The sequence below is a fragment of the Euprymna scolopes genome, chromosome 15 (assembly GCF_053919585.1).
Source record: "Euprymna scolopes isolate OS-2025 chromosome 15, ASM5391958v1, whole genome shotgun sequence".
Classification (NCBI taxonomy): domain Eukaryota; kingdom Metazoa; phylum Mollusca; class Cephalopoda; order Sepiida; family Sepiolidae; genus Euprymna; species Euprymna scolopes.
The window spans coordinates 73,237,299-73,253,082 of NC_136496.1; the positions used below are offsets into that span (position 1 = coordinate 73,237,299).

A 15,784-nucleotide genomic window follows, 5' to 3' on the forward strand; every position below is an offset into this window, starting at 1 on the left:
CTATACTAATCATTTTCATCATGAGTAACGTTGATACCCCCACAACAATTTCAAAAATAAAAGAACGGATAAAAACATGTAAATGTAATTGCCCCTCAAAAGAAGTATCTGATAAATTCTCCACCAGATATTTCGACAGAAGGTATCACCGTCCTAAGAAAACTCATGATTTTGTGAACCTAAACAAATAATATTTATAAACATTAATGCGTGCATTTATTTTTTATTTTGGTAAATGTGTAGTTTAGCGGCGTAAATTATTTGCCAGACAAAAAAAAATATAAAAACTATTTATTTCTATATAAAACACATTGTTAGCCCAAAATAAGAAAAAATTTCATTTTCATCCTTTTTTATCATTTATATTTATTATTCAAGGCCGCTATATTGCTTTTAAAATTTGGCCTTTCTAAGGTTTGGCAGATTGGTCTTTTTAAGCTCTTTCATAAACTATGTTTTTGGCTGCCATATTTTTTGTAATGAAAGAGCGTAAAAAAGGATAAATTTTGCCTTAAAAAAGCCAATCTGTCAAACCTAAAAAAGGCCAAATTTTAAACGTGTAAGGTGTGCACATTTAGTCTAATTAAAAAAGAAAAAATACATAAAAATGAATTTTTTATGTTTTATTTCAACCTTTGGGTCTAATAATGTTTTATATAAAAATAAATAGTTTTTATAATTTTTTTGTCTGTCAAATAATTTACGCCGCTAAACTACACATTTACCTTTATTTTTTGTAAGGGCACTTTTTTTTTACTGGCTTTTATTTGTAAATAAAGGAAATTTTCGATTTGCTTTTTTTAGGGGGGGGAGGCTTTTCGATTTGCTTTTTATTTGTCGTTTTATGTTTCTAATGTAATCCCCCCCTCCCCCCCAAAAATTTACTTTGTCATATTTTGGGGTTTGTTTTGTTTATTAAATTGTTAGATAAAAGTAGAGAATGGTCTTATAAAAAATAATTAAATTTATCATTATTTTATGTTTCCAATGTAATTCCCCTCCCCACTCACCAGAAAAAAAAAAACAAATTGTATTTGTCAGATTTTGCCCTCCCCCTCAATCGCCAAACTTGAAAAAATGTTAGAGGTGACGTGTCTTGTTGAACATTTGATGGGCAAAAATTGGGTGCTCATTTTACATTAAATTTATATAGAAAAGTGATCCCCTACTCTAACATGTTATTTTTTTTTTCAAAATTTCTTCTCACATAATATTTATAAAGGCTATTTAAATGTATTAGGCTGAAAAAAAAGTAGATCTCCATTTTTTAGGGGTTAACCGCTGCTGGGTCACGCTGTATAAAGTTACCTTTTTAATTAGAAAATTAAGTTTGTGATCGATGAAATTAACGCGAAAAAAGAAAAAAAAGTGTAAATTATGGAATTTAGAGGGGGGAGCAGTAGATCTTCATTGTTTAGGTATTAAGCGACATTGGATTACATGGTAAAAATTTACTGATGTTGTATTGCCGTAAGCAATAAAATAAAACAAACAAATGAAATCTTTTCAGTTTTTTTCGTAAGTATTTTTTCTTTGTTGTTGTTTGAATATTTCAAAAAAACAATAAAAGTCAAACATGGAATTATTTTTCCAGCTAGAAACTTAATGAAATCACCAAATGATATTTGGTGAACGTTTGTTTTTTTCATGCATAGCATCTAGGGGCAACTAATTTTTTAAAAAAGGTTGCTGTTGGAAATATTAATTCTAAAATAAATTAAATATATTATCAATATAATTGTTGTTTAAAATTTATAAAATAACAATTTTAAATAGAATACTTAAAATAATCATCTCGTTAAAAACATTTACTAAGATACTGCTATTTAGTAAAATCGAGTTTTCTTAATGTCATATGCAAATACGGTGATCTCCTAATTGTATATTTCTGCATATATCGTACTATATATAAAAATAAATGAAAGATTAAAGTAAGACACGTTTTGTATATATTAATCAAATTGTGAACAACAAACAAACAGACAGGAATATGAATTTATATATATATATATATATATATATATATATATATATATATATATATATGACACGTTTGATTGATCTTGTTGGATGTCTTTTCTATTTGCCAAACGGTCTTTTTAATTTCAGCAGGCGTATTATATAGAATGGCGCCCAGAAGTTGCTGGTCAGACGTATTTTTCTCAAGTGCTTTCTATCAGGAATCCAATTGTCATCAGGAGCAACTGTTGTTGTTTTCTTTTCCTTTGAGGCTTGGTGTACTTATATATATATATATATTTTTTTAGTTGGCTATAAAGGTGAGTGCAGGATGATGCCTGATAGAAAGCGCTTGAGAAAAATATGGCCGACCAACAACTTCTGAGCGCCATTCTATATATTACGCCTGCCAAAATTAAAAAGACTGTTCGCCAAATAGAAAAGATATCCAACAAGATCGGAAAAAGGAATAACTCTGTCGTGTTCAATCAAATGTGTCCAAGTAATGACTTGCTGCCAAAATATACAAATATATATATATATATATATATATATATATATTTTATTTTATGTATCTATTTTCAGTATTTACTTTTATGAAAATATATATGGCAATTAAGCTACACAGAATTTTCTGCATTTCATCCTCGTGAGGGTTCATTAGGCTATTGATTGTAATTGATGTTAGAGTATATGTATTCATCTGGTGTTGAGTTTGCTAGTTAACCAATCAGATTCTTTGTGAATCACACTCTCATTTATTGCAGTCAATTGCCATGCATTAATCAAGCAGAGGTTAATTCAACTTATAATCCATCTCTTCCTTTGTTCAATTTTGAAGGAATAGAAACATCCTTTCTTTGTGCGTTAGAAGGTGAACTAGTTTTAATCTGGATGTGCTCAGATATGTCTGCTTATTTTTTGTTTGTTTATTTATCAATTATATACATGTCAATGTTGAGGATAGTGCTAAGAAAATGTCTGAAAAGGGAAACTTTTGGCATTAACAAGTTAATTTTTGTTTATTAGCCAAAACTTTCCAAGTCGTATATTCTTCAATCATCTTAAGATGCAAACTTTTTTGTAGATAGAAAATTTTAAAAATGAACACAAATTAAACTATTCCATAAATTCTAGCTAGATTATACAGCTTTTCTTTTTTGCTCATTGCAGTATAAAAAAAGAAAAAGAGAAATGGTAGTTGTACACGAATTATCAGCCCAATTTGCAGACTCAACAGTTTTAGAGTTCTATCATTATTATTGTGTCACTTTTGCTAATATTCCTGGAAAAGGTATGAATCCATAGAGCTTCTCTCCATCTAACAATTAAATAGTAGGGTAGACTGGACTCTCAAATGTTGGTATGGGCAACTAGTGTAGAAGAAAGAAAATTCTGAAGTAACTCCTGTTGTGGTAGTTTTGGGGACTTGCCAGTCTTATGCCATGAAAAGTAACAGAATTTTTTTTTTTTTAATGGAAATTGCTCCAGGCAAGGTATTATTCTATAAGGAGTTAATAAAAAAAAAAACACTCTTCAAGGTCAAAAACTAGTCAAGTGTTAGCTAGATAGATAGATTTCAACCCAGAAAACAGCAATTCTTTCCCCTTTGTCAAAAACATGGTTCATGGAATGTGAGAACAAAATAAGAGAATGAGCAAGAATTGCTTCAAGATATGTGGTTGCCATTCTTCTGTTGTGAAGAGGCTACTAAAAAGAAAAAAAGAAGAAGGCCGCAGTAAGAGGAAACTACATGTTTGTAACCAATCCGTAATCTGTATGATCTTTGAAAACAGTAGTTCAACAGTGAATCTGATGAAGAGTGCACTGACTGAAAGAAATATCAAAAGTTTGAGGTGAACCGAAATCCTCAAACTCGGTTGTTATTTTTGGAAAAGATGTCTAAAAAAAAAAAAAAATCAAAAAAAAAATCTGCTTATCACATTATGAATATTTGGACAAAAAGGTAGATGAGCTGCGTGCAATAGGATTTGGAAAAATGTTATTTTGTTGTCCTTTATTTGCTTTTATTTCAAATTGTGAGTTTATGAAACCTCATCATTTTCTTGGATTCAGCAGAGAATTTTTTTATAAAGTAAGATGAAGAACGCCTTTGAGAAGCAAACATTTTTTGGAGGGGTCGGGGGATTCATAGAATTGCAGCATTTTAAAATGTTGAATGTTTTTAAGGTTTTGCATTAGCAAAAAACAATGCACAAGGAATTCATTTCAAAGACTTAAAGGTACTAACACAATGTAAGGTGTATCTCTTTGCGTAAAATGCTTTATATAAATTAATGACCATAAAATCATTTCACAAAAATCAACAATAACAAACAAAAAAAATGGAAAACGATATGAGAAGGGATAAAACACATTTTATCCTGCATTTTAGCTCGGATCAAAATGTAGTTTGCTGGGTCTCAAGAGGCCATTTTCCCAGGCTTTACTTTCTTCTTACAAAGGGAGTGAGTGGGTTTATTGTCAGTCATCTGAAGTCTTCTTATTTGCGAAGCATTGCTGATAGAAGCTATACTGGTATTTTCACTTCTGTCTAGAATGTATCGTTTTAGTGATCCAGATTTTCTCCACATAAAAAGAAAACCTTGTGTCTAACTCTGCCCTTGTGGGAAGGCAAGTAAATGGGGGGGGGTAGACATGATCTTTAACATAATTTGTAAATTTTGGTTTGGCTCGTTTTGTTTTACGGCATATCAACCCTTTTCAGGTTATTTAATGCCGAATCCAGTTATTTTGAAGAAAAATTTTTTAATAGAATATACATTTTTTTTCAAGTCGGTTTCTATTTAACCCAAAGTTGGGACCCTAACAGGTACTACCACTCCGGGTCAGAGTGGACCTGGGAGCAATGGGAATAAAAGGGTGGTTCCATACTCCCCAAAGCCCGCAAGCTGGGAGCCTCACCATCGGATATAGTTTAAGGTCATATCCAGACCTTGTAAATCTTGAAGAGGAAATAGAGTTCTGTAAGGATAAGAGTCTTTTAGCTAAGGAAAAGAGACGTGTAACATGACAAAAGAAATGAGTGAAACAATACGGAGTAACAGTAGTGTTCACAACTCATAACTAGGGCTGTGACAACAGCATATTCTTTTCATTGTTTTGACTCTCGAGTATATATCTGACACAGTTAATCAACAGAGAACCACATCACTATCTAAAAACATAAGATATTAACTGATATATACTCAAGAGTCAAAATAGTGAAAAGAATACTCTCTTGTTATAGCCATAGTTATGACATTTACACGGTTAATACAGATTTACAAGGACTTTTCACACCTTTTTTTAAGGCCTTCTCCAGACAAAATCTAAGTTTAAAAGAAAAAAATTGAAATATTAAGAATGATATAATAAACCAAAAAACTAATACTATTTGAGTTAATATTTTAAAATATTTTAATAGTATTTTTTTTATTTGTAATTTCACTTTGGCTACATCTGTAAAGAATATAGATAACATCCGGCAGTTTCGTGATAAAATGGTGGACTTCCATTATCAACAATACTGGAAATAATATGATGCAATTTCAGAAGAATATATTTATTTCGGTTTTTAATATTTAAAAAAAAAATTAGTAGTATTTTACTTAATATTTAAAAAATATTTTAATAGTATTTTAATTGATATAAAAAAATTAATAGAATTTTACTTAATATTTAAAAATATTTTAATAGTATTTTAATTGATATTAAAAAATTAATAGAATTTTAATTAATATTTAAAAATATTTTAATAGTATTTTACTTAATATTTAAAAAATATTTTAATAGTATTCATTTCAATTTTATTTTTAATATTCTGACACAAATTTTTAGTGAATATAAAGAATACAATTTTCAAAGCGTTTTCAAGATATTTTCCATATTTTCAAGGCGTTTATTCCGCTAATAATAGAAACAAGGCCTTTTCACGCCTGTACAAACCCTGATTTATATGCCTGTAATCCATGTTTGGAGTATACTGAAGATGCTGCAAAAAAAAGATGTGGCTATAGTTCAGGTGATTTATAGTGTGCGCCTTCACCACAGAGTTAGTTCTGACTCCTTGCTATGGAGTCTCAACGCGTATAGTCAGCTCTAAGTTGCAACAGTCTACAACAGTATGGACATGTTGCATGAAGCTCCGGTTGGATAAACAGATGTACGCACATCTCAATTAAGAGTAAACAAGGAAAGACAAACCAAGGAAGACTTGGAATAGCTCTGTCAAAGATGAACTCAAGCAACGATACATTGAAATCAACATAAGTGATAAAATTGACTATATATTGGGTTGTGCATCATGAATGTAGATCCTGCAGCATCCAAAGATACAAAAGAATGATGTAGTTACCGTTCAGTGGGTTTATAGGATTTATACTGATGACAGAGTTTGTTCCAACTCCTCACTGCCAAGGCTCAAGGTGGTCAAACTAGTCAGCTCTGCATTGCGACAGTTTATAATGGTATGGACATGTTGATTGTAGTGCTGGCTAGATAAATTGAGGCATCTCAATTGATGGTGAACAAGGAAAAGACAAACCAAGAAAGACTTGAAATGATCAAGTCAAACCCAACATAAATAATAGAGTTTTATGGAGAAAATCACTTTCTGTAACTTTGGCCAATATGCAGCTGACATTTCATCTGAAAATGACATATCAAATTAAGAAAAAGAAGCATGATCAGGAACTCTAAAAAATGTTTTAAGGGGCATCTGTAGCAAACACTTTTCTAGTAATCCCAATTGTGCCTGTTATTTAAGTATAGTAATACTTTATAACATATAAAACAATAATCATTAATAACCTCTAAGACATGCTAATTATTAAAAAAAATGCAATTAAATAAAAGGTAAAAATTCTGTTTCATTTTTAAATACTTTTGTTATTGTTGATTTCTGGAATTTTACAGAAAGTTTGACCGTGGACCTTACACTGCCTTAGTACCAAGTTAAAATTTAAAAAAAAAAAAACGAAATTCAAACTTCATGTCTCCAGCATAAATATCATTTTTTGAAGAGCTTGTTGCTTGGCCGGTTTTTATGTCTGAAGGTGAGAATTTTATCAGCCATGGAAAAAGAGTTGCGCGTGTCCTTCCAGAAGCCAAATATGCAAATACATAAGCCTTTGTGATGCTCGTCAGAAAGAGTTTGATTGTTGCAGACATTTTCAATTGTTGTATTAATCGTACTGAAAGCCGACATGGTTGCTGGTCAATATTTGATAATAGTAGGAAGCTGTGTGACTTGTATTAAGAGTTGGTGGGAACGGACATCTCTATTTGTCGACTCGATCGACATCTGTCTGTGGAACTGGCAAAAGAGAAATATTAAAACAAAAATAATATCAATGTAAAGAAGGTGGAAATAGAAACTTATCTTTAGTTGACCTTTGACAACTAAATATTTTCATTTACTAGCCAAATAGAAAGGTTACTAGCCAAACCCACATGATTTTTAGAATATGACATCTTTGTTCTATGACGAGTATGTACATCATAAAGATTTTTTTTTTTTTTTTTTTAAATAAGTGTAATTCTAAATTTACAACAAATTTTATGTTGATACTTGAAGGCATAAACATTCTAATTTTTGCAGATATTTTTTTAAACAGCCTTCATTAAAAAAAAAAAGTATATTGTTCTATTAAATTATTTAAACAATAAAAGTTTAACTTTGTTCGTTTTATAAAAAAAAAAGTTAAAAAGATATTTTTCACTCAGTAGTGAGCTTTGGAAAATTGTTAGTGAAAAAAAAAACACAATTGCCAAAAAATAAGTGTTTCATTACTTTGAAAAACCACTTTTCTTTTTTTTTTTTTTCACTTGCTTTCCAAGTAACCCAATGGTGCGTTGGCGAATTAGATTAAATTGATTGAAATGACTCACTACCCAGTGAATGCAAAGACTATGATTCTTTACATCTATATGCAGGTTAGCCCACTCATAATTAGCTCGAATATTCGTCAACTTGAAGAATGTAAAAATGAGGCTGTAAAAGTAGATCTTTCATTATTTATTTTTCTTTTGACTAACAATCACCACTTATCGAGGGCAAAGGCTATTCAAGGATAATGGTTAATCAGGTTGTTGGTTGGATGATAAATAATACTATGGGATGATTGGGAACAATGAATGGGATTGACAGAATTTGGTTGTTTATTATTATTAATCATCATCATCATCATATGAATCTGGAAATTTTATTGTTGGCTTCAGTTTCCCTGATATTTCTCTAGTCAGAATTATTTCCAGAAAAACATTGGGCACTTACAGAAGGGACCACATGAAGGTTGCCAACATCCCAAGTGATAACGATTTTGTGTAAAAAAATGGATTCAAACTTGGAACACTCAAGTCGTCAGTCCGTGTCGTTAACCACATCACCACTGTCACCTCCCGGTTGTTTAATAGGATAGCTTGACATGTATTTGTTGACAATTCATTTGAAAATGATCATATTGTGCATTCAATATGATCAGATTTGATTATGAGCAAAAATAATTTTTTTTTTTAATTCAGTAATATGTCATTTCCATAGAGTAACCAGAGACAAAATTAGTGAATGAAAAGAAAAAAAAAAAGCTTTTTTTTTTCATTCTTGTCAGTAGTTATTTCAAAAACAACACTGAAACTAGATCAGTTAGTCATATTTCTTTTTTAATTACTTTCTATGCAACTTGATAATTGCCTTCATAATTGCATTACAATAAAAACAACACAAGCTGTTGGTATAACTCAGTTTAGCTGTGTGCATGTGATAGTGTCACATAGAAAATGAACCTAAAATGCTATCTGTCGATAACAATCTAGTTGCATCAGTAATTATCTTCTCTGTTCAACCTACTCTCACTAGACTCTTACTCCAATTTTTCCAATATCTATGGGGATTTTAACCCGATTTTTCCAATATCTCTGGGGATTTTACTCCAATTTTTCCAATATCTCTGGGGATTTCCAAGCCGTCAACCATCATCAATTCTCGTTATCTCAAAACTAGACTAAACTAATTAAAAATTTCTAAATATATTCATATCAGGATTGGAAATCCTGTGTTCAATATTTTGTCTTAGTCTAAATCGAAACTGACTCACCCTCGTGGCCAATCTCAGCTAACTATCCATCCTACTTCCAATATTCATCCTAACCCCATTGTACACTTTGGTGAATCATTTCTAGCCATTGTCATGGCTGTTTTTGTTTTGTTTTTTTTACTTCCTACAACTTTTTACTTTTTTTATGAATCACTTCCTAACGTTCCATGATATCCTGGCCGGGTGAGTGGGGGCCCATAGTATCACATTTATTGATCTAACGAGAGAGAGAGAGAGAGAGAGAGAGAGAGACAGGCAGAGGATGTCAGTAAGAGGTAAAAAGACAGTGTAGCAGTAGCTGCCATAACGATGTGGAATATTTCCTTGACTTGTAAAGTTGGCATTTATGGAAGCAAATACTTAATTTTTATTTTAAGAATGACGAGCTGCCTAACTCACTCATATCACTCAGTTCACCACCAAATTTCTATCCAGATGCACAAACAAAACTGCTTTTAACCTGAGCTATCAGCATCAATTCTATACTTAAAAAGTTTCAAGGTGTACTTACTTTTCTAAAACTCTGGCACAGTCTTATTTCTGAATAATAATAATAATAATAATAATAATAATAATAATAATAATATGAACTCTGCCAGCCTTTAAACTATCATTTACCTATATTAATGTTGGGATGATTAATCAGAATCAGAATCAGAATCGGGAATCATAAAAATCAGAACATTTTGGGGTTGCAGAATTGGTATTGGAATCGGAAACATTTCTGCTTATTTTCCGATGCCAAAAACGAATCTTTTGCTTGCTATTTAAGATGATTTTTTAAACTTAATTTTCCATTGTTGGTACTAATTATAAAATGATAAATATTTATTGATTTTAGAATACTAGTAATACTAAAATCTATAGTTTACCTCTCCACAAGCGTATGTTTGCGAAAAAATATACACATATGACATAGGTTTTTATGGTAATCTGAAAATTAAAGACAAAAAAACAAAAAAAAAAAAAACAACATTGTAAATACTGTATATTTTGGCGTATAAGACGACCCTTGAAGTTAAAAAAATCATCTTCAAAAATTAATATTCCATAAGACATAAGATACCGGACGTTGCAATCTCTAGGCTAGGCTAAACAAACATGGTTTCATCTTATACAAATTTGCTCCAATTTTGTATGTTGTCTTATCTGAGGGTCGCATTATATGCCGAAATATACAGTTAATATTTAGAGATTTTAAAAGCATCAGAATCTGTAATTTAGAACAGAATTGGTAATTGTATTGGAATCAGAAAAAAATATTGAAATCATCCCATTACTAGTATAGGCTTTTGAATAACTGTTTCCTATCATGGACACGTCTTTGTTCAGACGCATCAACTTTGAATGATCTCTCTTTTTACTAACACTTGTTATTTTCATGATTTATATAGATGACCAATAAATAAATTTTTTTCATGATTTATATAGATGACCAATAAATAAATTATTTTCATGATTTATATAGATGACCAATAAATAAATTATTTTCATGATTTATATAGATGACCAATAAATAAATTATTTTCATGATTTATATAGATGACCAATAAATAAATTTTTTTCATGATTTATATAGATGACCAATAAATAAATTATTTTCATGATTTATATAGATGACCAATAAATAAATTATTTTCATGATTTATATAGATGACCAATAAATAAATTATTTTCATGATTTATATAGATGACCAATAAATAAATTATTTTCATGATTTATATAGATGACCAATAAATAAATTATTTTCATGATTTATATAGATGACCAATAAAAGTTGATATAAAATGTCAGAATGACACTTTGTCTTAATTTTACACAAGTTTTAAATAAAAGAAGTTTCACATTTTTTAACTCTTCTTTTTTGTTATCCCTGTCACCACAGAAACACTGGGTAACGCTGCTAGTCTATTATATCCATGCTTCTGTTCAGTCTTGAAAAACAAAGGATACCCCTTATGGGCAGTAGCGCATGTAATTGTGAGGCAAGGGTTGTGGAATCTCCAACCACACCTCTCCTGAATCGGCACTATTTGTCCAGTGGCAAGGAGAAGACCAGGATGACTCGAAACAATGCCGAGATAAGCGGAGAGCACATACAACACCTGAAAGTCCCAAATGGTCACACATTTAGTACTGACCAGGTTCAACGTTGCTTAACTTTGGTGAATTAGTGGGAACCGGTGTGTCAACGTGATTATGACTATTATATAAAGGACAGTTCTATGTGCGACTTTGTAGCTGTGTATCTAGCTAAAAGCCAAAAACTGAACAAGGGTAATAGTCCGCTAATGTACAATGTACTTCCTAACATCCGGCGTATCTGCTACCAGAAGTGGTGACAAGGTAAATCAGTTCCTTTACTTTTTTTCTCTCACACCTAAATCTCTCCCGTGCACGTACTCTTTTTTTATTATGTTTTTCTGATCGTTCATTTTTTTTTTAATAATCATTGAAAAGTTTTTTTCGGTATTATTTTAATTAGGAATTATTGAAATTTTTTTTTTTTTTATTATTGAAAACACTTTTTGCACTCTTTCTTCTTTTTTTAAAGAATTATTGAAAGCATGTTTAAAAATTTTAATTAATTTAATTAATTTCAAATAGAATATAAACTTCTTTTTACTAAATTTTGTAATTAAAAGTTAAGATAAAGACTGTTATTTTTATCTGTATAATTTTATTAATTTTTATTGCATATTTTTCAAGAATGTCCTTTTTTTTTATATTTCAATAAATTGCTTCACAATTCACTGAAGAACAATAAAAGTGAAAGAAACTGATTTGTCTTGTCACCACTTTCAGTATGCTGCAGACACACCGGAAGTTAGGAAAGTTGTTAACTGACTATAACCTTGAACAAGACACAACCACAAAATCCATATATTATTTATTACGGTACTTATCCAGTTTACAACCCAATTTCTAGTTACTTTGCATCAGCATTATCTAGAAGGTTCTGTAAGAAGCTAGAAGATGCTGAAGCGATTATCCAATCAGCTGTCAGAAGACAACAAGTTTCAATGAGAGCATGAAATTCATTAAATCAAGAAAAAAAATTTTTTTAACTGAAAATTAAATTCAACACGCTATATCAATATAAAATCCCCTAAAATTTCTATGTTAAGAATATCTTTCTAAATAGAAAGCAATTCTTTAACATGAGGAAAGGAGAAGACACCATGTTTTGAATTGTCTGGCAATCTTCATTTCAGCAGATTAAACAATCTGTTGCAAAATGTCAACACAAAGTTGCTGGAAATTGGGTCATAATCTGGATATGTACACTTTCTCAGACAAAATATGGGTAATATTTTATTTTTATATTTATTTTTTCGAGGGTCAACAAAAATATAATTAATCAGGATGGGGGGTACATTTAGAGCAACTTTTTAATGTTATTGTGTAGTAATTCGTGAATGATTAATTTTGAGTTGACAAAGAAAGCAAAAGAAAGAGTGATAAAGAGAGAGAGAGAGGGGGGGGGCACTTTGTAACTCTTCCATTTCTCAGGGCAACACCAGGTAGCCCTGTTAGTCTTATATGAAGGACATAGGAGGTAAATTTTTGCAGTATAGACATAGAATGTTCGATATAAATTCAAATAATAGATGCTCGTAACAATATGTCTGTAAAATATGTTCGTAATGAAATAAAAACAAAAAAGTAGAAAAAATATAAGCAATTTGAAAAGAATTGAGTGACAAAGAAATTTAATGTCAGACATTAACTGAAAAAGATGAATGACATTAAAATTTGTATCTGATTGCTTATTTTATATTATTTTTCTTTTTTTCTGCAACTTGCGATTAGTGAAAAATTATGACCTAAAAAAAATTTGATTCTATTAACTCTTCCATTTTTTATTCACTATTCATTTGAATGCTTTTCTTATATGGTGCTGCGAGTCAAGGACAAGCCGAACAGAGACAGTAGTAAGCAAAACCTAAAGTATGCGTTATTATTCAATAAATAATGTAAGAAATATTAGACTCAGAACAAGAATAATAATAATAATAATTGGGGGGGGGGGCTTATTGCCACCCAAATTCCAGTGTAGATAAATTGTCACTACCAATGAGAAATTAATGGTAAATGGCTACTGCAATAATGCAAACTAATTTGCAAAGTTTATCGAAAGAGGTGGTGAGCACAGGAAATCTGGAGAGACCTGTTGTAACTTAGACTTTGGGGAACACCTGTGAAAGAGAAATCCTTATTGTTAACTTGTGTGAAAACTCCTAGTAAATGAATAATACCAATAACAACAACAACAAAAGAAGGGTGATGGTTACAACCTTGGCTGACATCACACAAAATAGTCAGTAAGAGTCAAAGAAGATAGAATGAACCAGAATGGAAAGCACCAATCAGATATTCACTGGAAGGGTGCAGAAAGTACTGGAACTTTGGGGAGACTTACTACCAATCAAATTCCAGAAAAGACTAATGGTTATTACTAGAGAGAAATTAATGGTAAACAGCTATTGCGATGATGCAAAGTAATTTGCTATAGTTATCAAAAGAGGTGGAGAGTGCTGTAAATCAGGGGAGACTTCTTCTCACTCAGATTCCAGGGAACACCATTTATTATTACTAGTGAGCAGTCACTGATAATGACTTGTATAAAAACTCTTAGTCAATAAAAAAATATAAATAAAGGATTAGAGAAACACATAAAAGAAAATACAGAAGCTGATTACTCTCACCAGAAACAACACAGGAAAAAAAAAATCAGCTATATGAACTATCTTTTAGACAGACTAAAGAAATTGTATAAATATGGCTGCAAAAAGGACACTTGAAAAGAGGAACAAAATATGGATAGCATTTTAGTGGGGAGGTGCACATGGTTCATCATCTTGCATTAAGGCTCTGTTCAGTCTTGACAGACTATGGATAGCCACTGAAGGGTATCTGCACATGAAATTTATGATACTGTTTTAATTCCAGTTGCAAGTATATAAGTTCAGGAGGACTTGAAACAATGCCAAGATAAGCAGAGAGCACATACAACGCCTAGCATTCCCGAATCATCATCCATCTGGTGTGGCTAGGTTCATTGTTGCTTAACTTTGGTGATCTTATAAAAACTGGCATATCAACATGATTATGCCATATAATATGGCACATTTCAATAAAAAAGAGAATTTAAACCCAAAGCATCAATGCTTTTTTCTCTGAACACACACACACATGTATCTCATATAGAGTTCAAGCAGTGGGCCCCTTGATTTCTGAGAACTTCGACTGAAGTAAAATAAAACAAATATATATATATATATATATATATATATATATATATATATATATTTGTTTTATTTTACTGTATTTGTATATATATATATATCTCAATACTCTGTTCAATCTTGACAAACTATGAATAACCACTGAAGAGTGCCTAAATGTGAAATTTTTGTATCAAAACTTGCGCAACTTCCAACCACACCTCTCCTGAGTCGACATTGTTTTAATTCCAATTGCAAGTATATAAGTTCAAGAGGACTGGAAACAATGTCGAGATAAGCGAAGAGCACATACAGTGCCTAGCATTCCCAAATGGTCACCTATCTAGTACTGGCCAGGTACATCGTTGCTTGAAGTTGATGATTTGGCAAGATCCGGTGTGGCGACATGATTATGCCATGCATACAACACCTTGCATCATTCAATCAGTAAAAATAGAAATGATTCTTTTTTTTTTTTTTTTTTACACAGTGGTCACCACTTATCAAGGCCCGGAAGCCACTCAGGGATAAGGGTGCAAGTACAGTAGGTTAGTGTGGAGATTTGATCAAGTGTTTACTTAAGGGGGCGGTTCATTAGGAATTTGTTAACGTTGGACTTGAAGACATCTAAGTTGTAGTCAGGTGGGAAGCAGGCAGATGGAACAGAGTTCCACAGGCGTGTAGTTCTAAGAAAGAAGCTTTGTTCATGGAATCCACGTTTTGATTTAGGCACAGATAAAGAGTGGGGGAAATTTTTCACAGTGGATTCAGCTAGACGGGTGTTTTTCGTGAAAGATTGGTGAGGGGGGACCAGAAATTGGAGTTCAGACGAGCACCTGCCATGGAAATAACGATAAAACAAGATTCTACTCACCTTGTCTGAAGAATGACTTTGGTTTCACTTGGAATGTAAACTGATTCTTCTGAATGGGTTGTCCATGTTTCACCTCCATCAATGCTATGTTGGATAGGAAGACCTGGGTATGTGCAATTAATCTTTAACTGGTGACCATCTTGCTCAAAGCTGAAAGAGTCAAGAAACAATTTCGATCTCTTCATCTGCACTCTTTGCTAATTCATTAAAGAAAATGAAATTCTACTTTTTGGAGGCAATTACATGTAAACAGCCTGAAAAAAAGTAAGCAGCAAAAGAAATAAACAATATTTTAGACTTTAGAGCGAGGAAGGGATCACTTTTGCATATAAATTCAAGATAAAATGATCACCTGCTTCTGAGCCACCATCACTCACTTCTAGACTAAATTGCATTTATAAAGACATTTCTTAATTAGCCGAAACTGAGCAAAATATATTGTATTGTGGGGAGGGTAAGGATTGTAAATAAAAAAAAAAAATAACTGCACGCTTATCAGATTTTAAGGTTGAAAACATGAATTTTGAATGTTTTTTATTTTTCATCTTTTGTGTTTTGACGTATGGAATTCGTTGAATATATAAATAATAATTATTATTTTTCAGATTAGCAAAAAGAATTTATA

The 15,784-nt window shown here is 31.3% G+C and overlaps 1 protein-coding gene across 2 annotated transcripts in view; it reads right to left on the reverse strand.

The window, feature by feature from the left end:
* Positions 1-5,837: 5,837 nt before the first annotated feature.
* Positions 5,838-15,784, reverse strand: part of LOC145293903 (N,N'-diacetylchitobiase-like) — a 56,088-nt gene continuing 46,141 nt past the window's right edge. For both annotated transcript variants that reach the window (XM_080140705.1, XM_080140704.1), the window contains exons 7-8: positions 15,160-15,309; positions 5,838-7,276 (exon numbers count right to left, since the gene is read on the reverse strand). In XM_080140705.1, the coding sequence (XP_079996831.1) occupies positions 7,216-7,276; positions 15,160-15,309 (211 nt within the window). In that variant the 3' untranslated portion in view covers positions 5,838-7,215. The remainder of the gene's footprint in view (positions 7,277-15,159; positions 15,310-15,784) is intronic.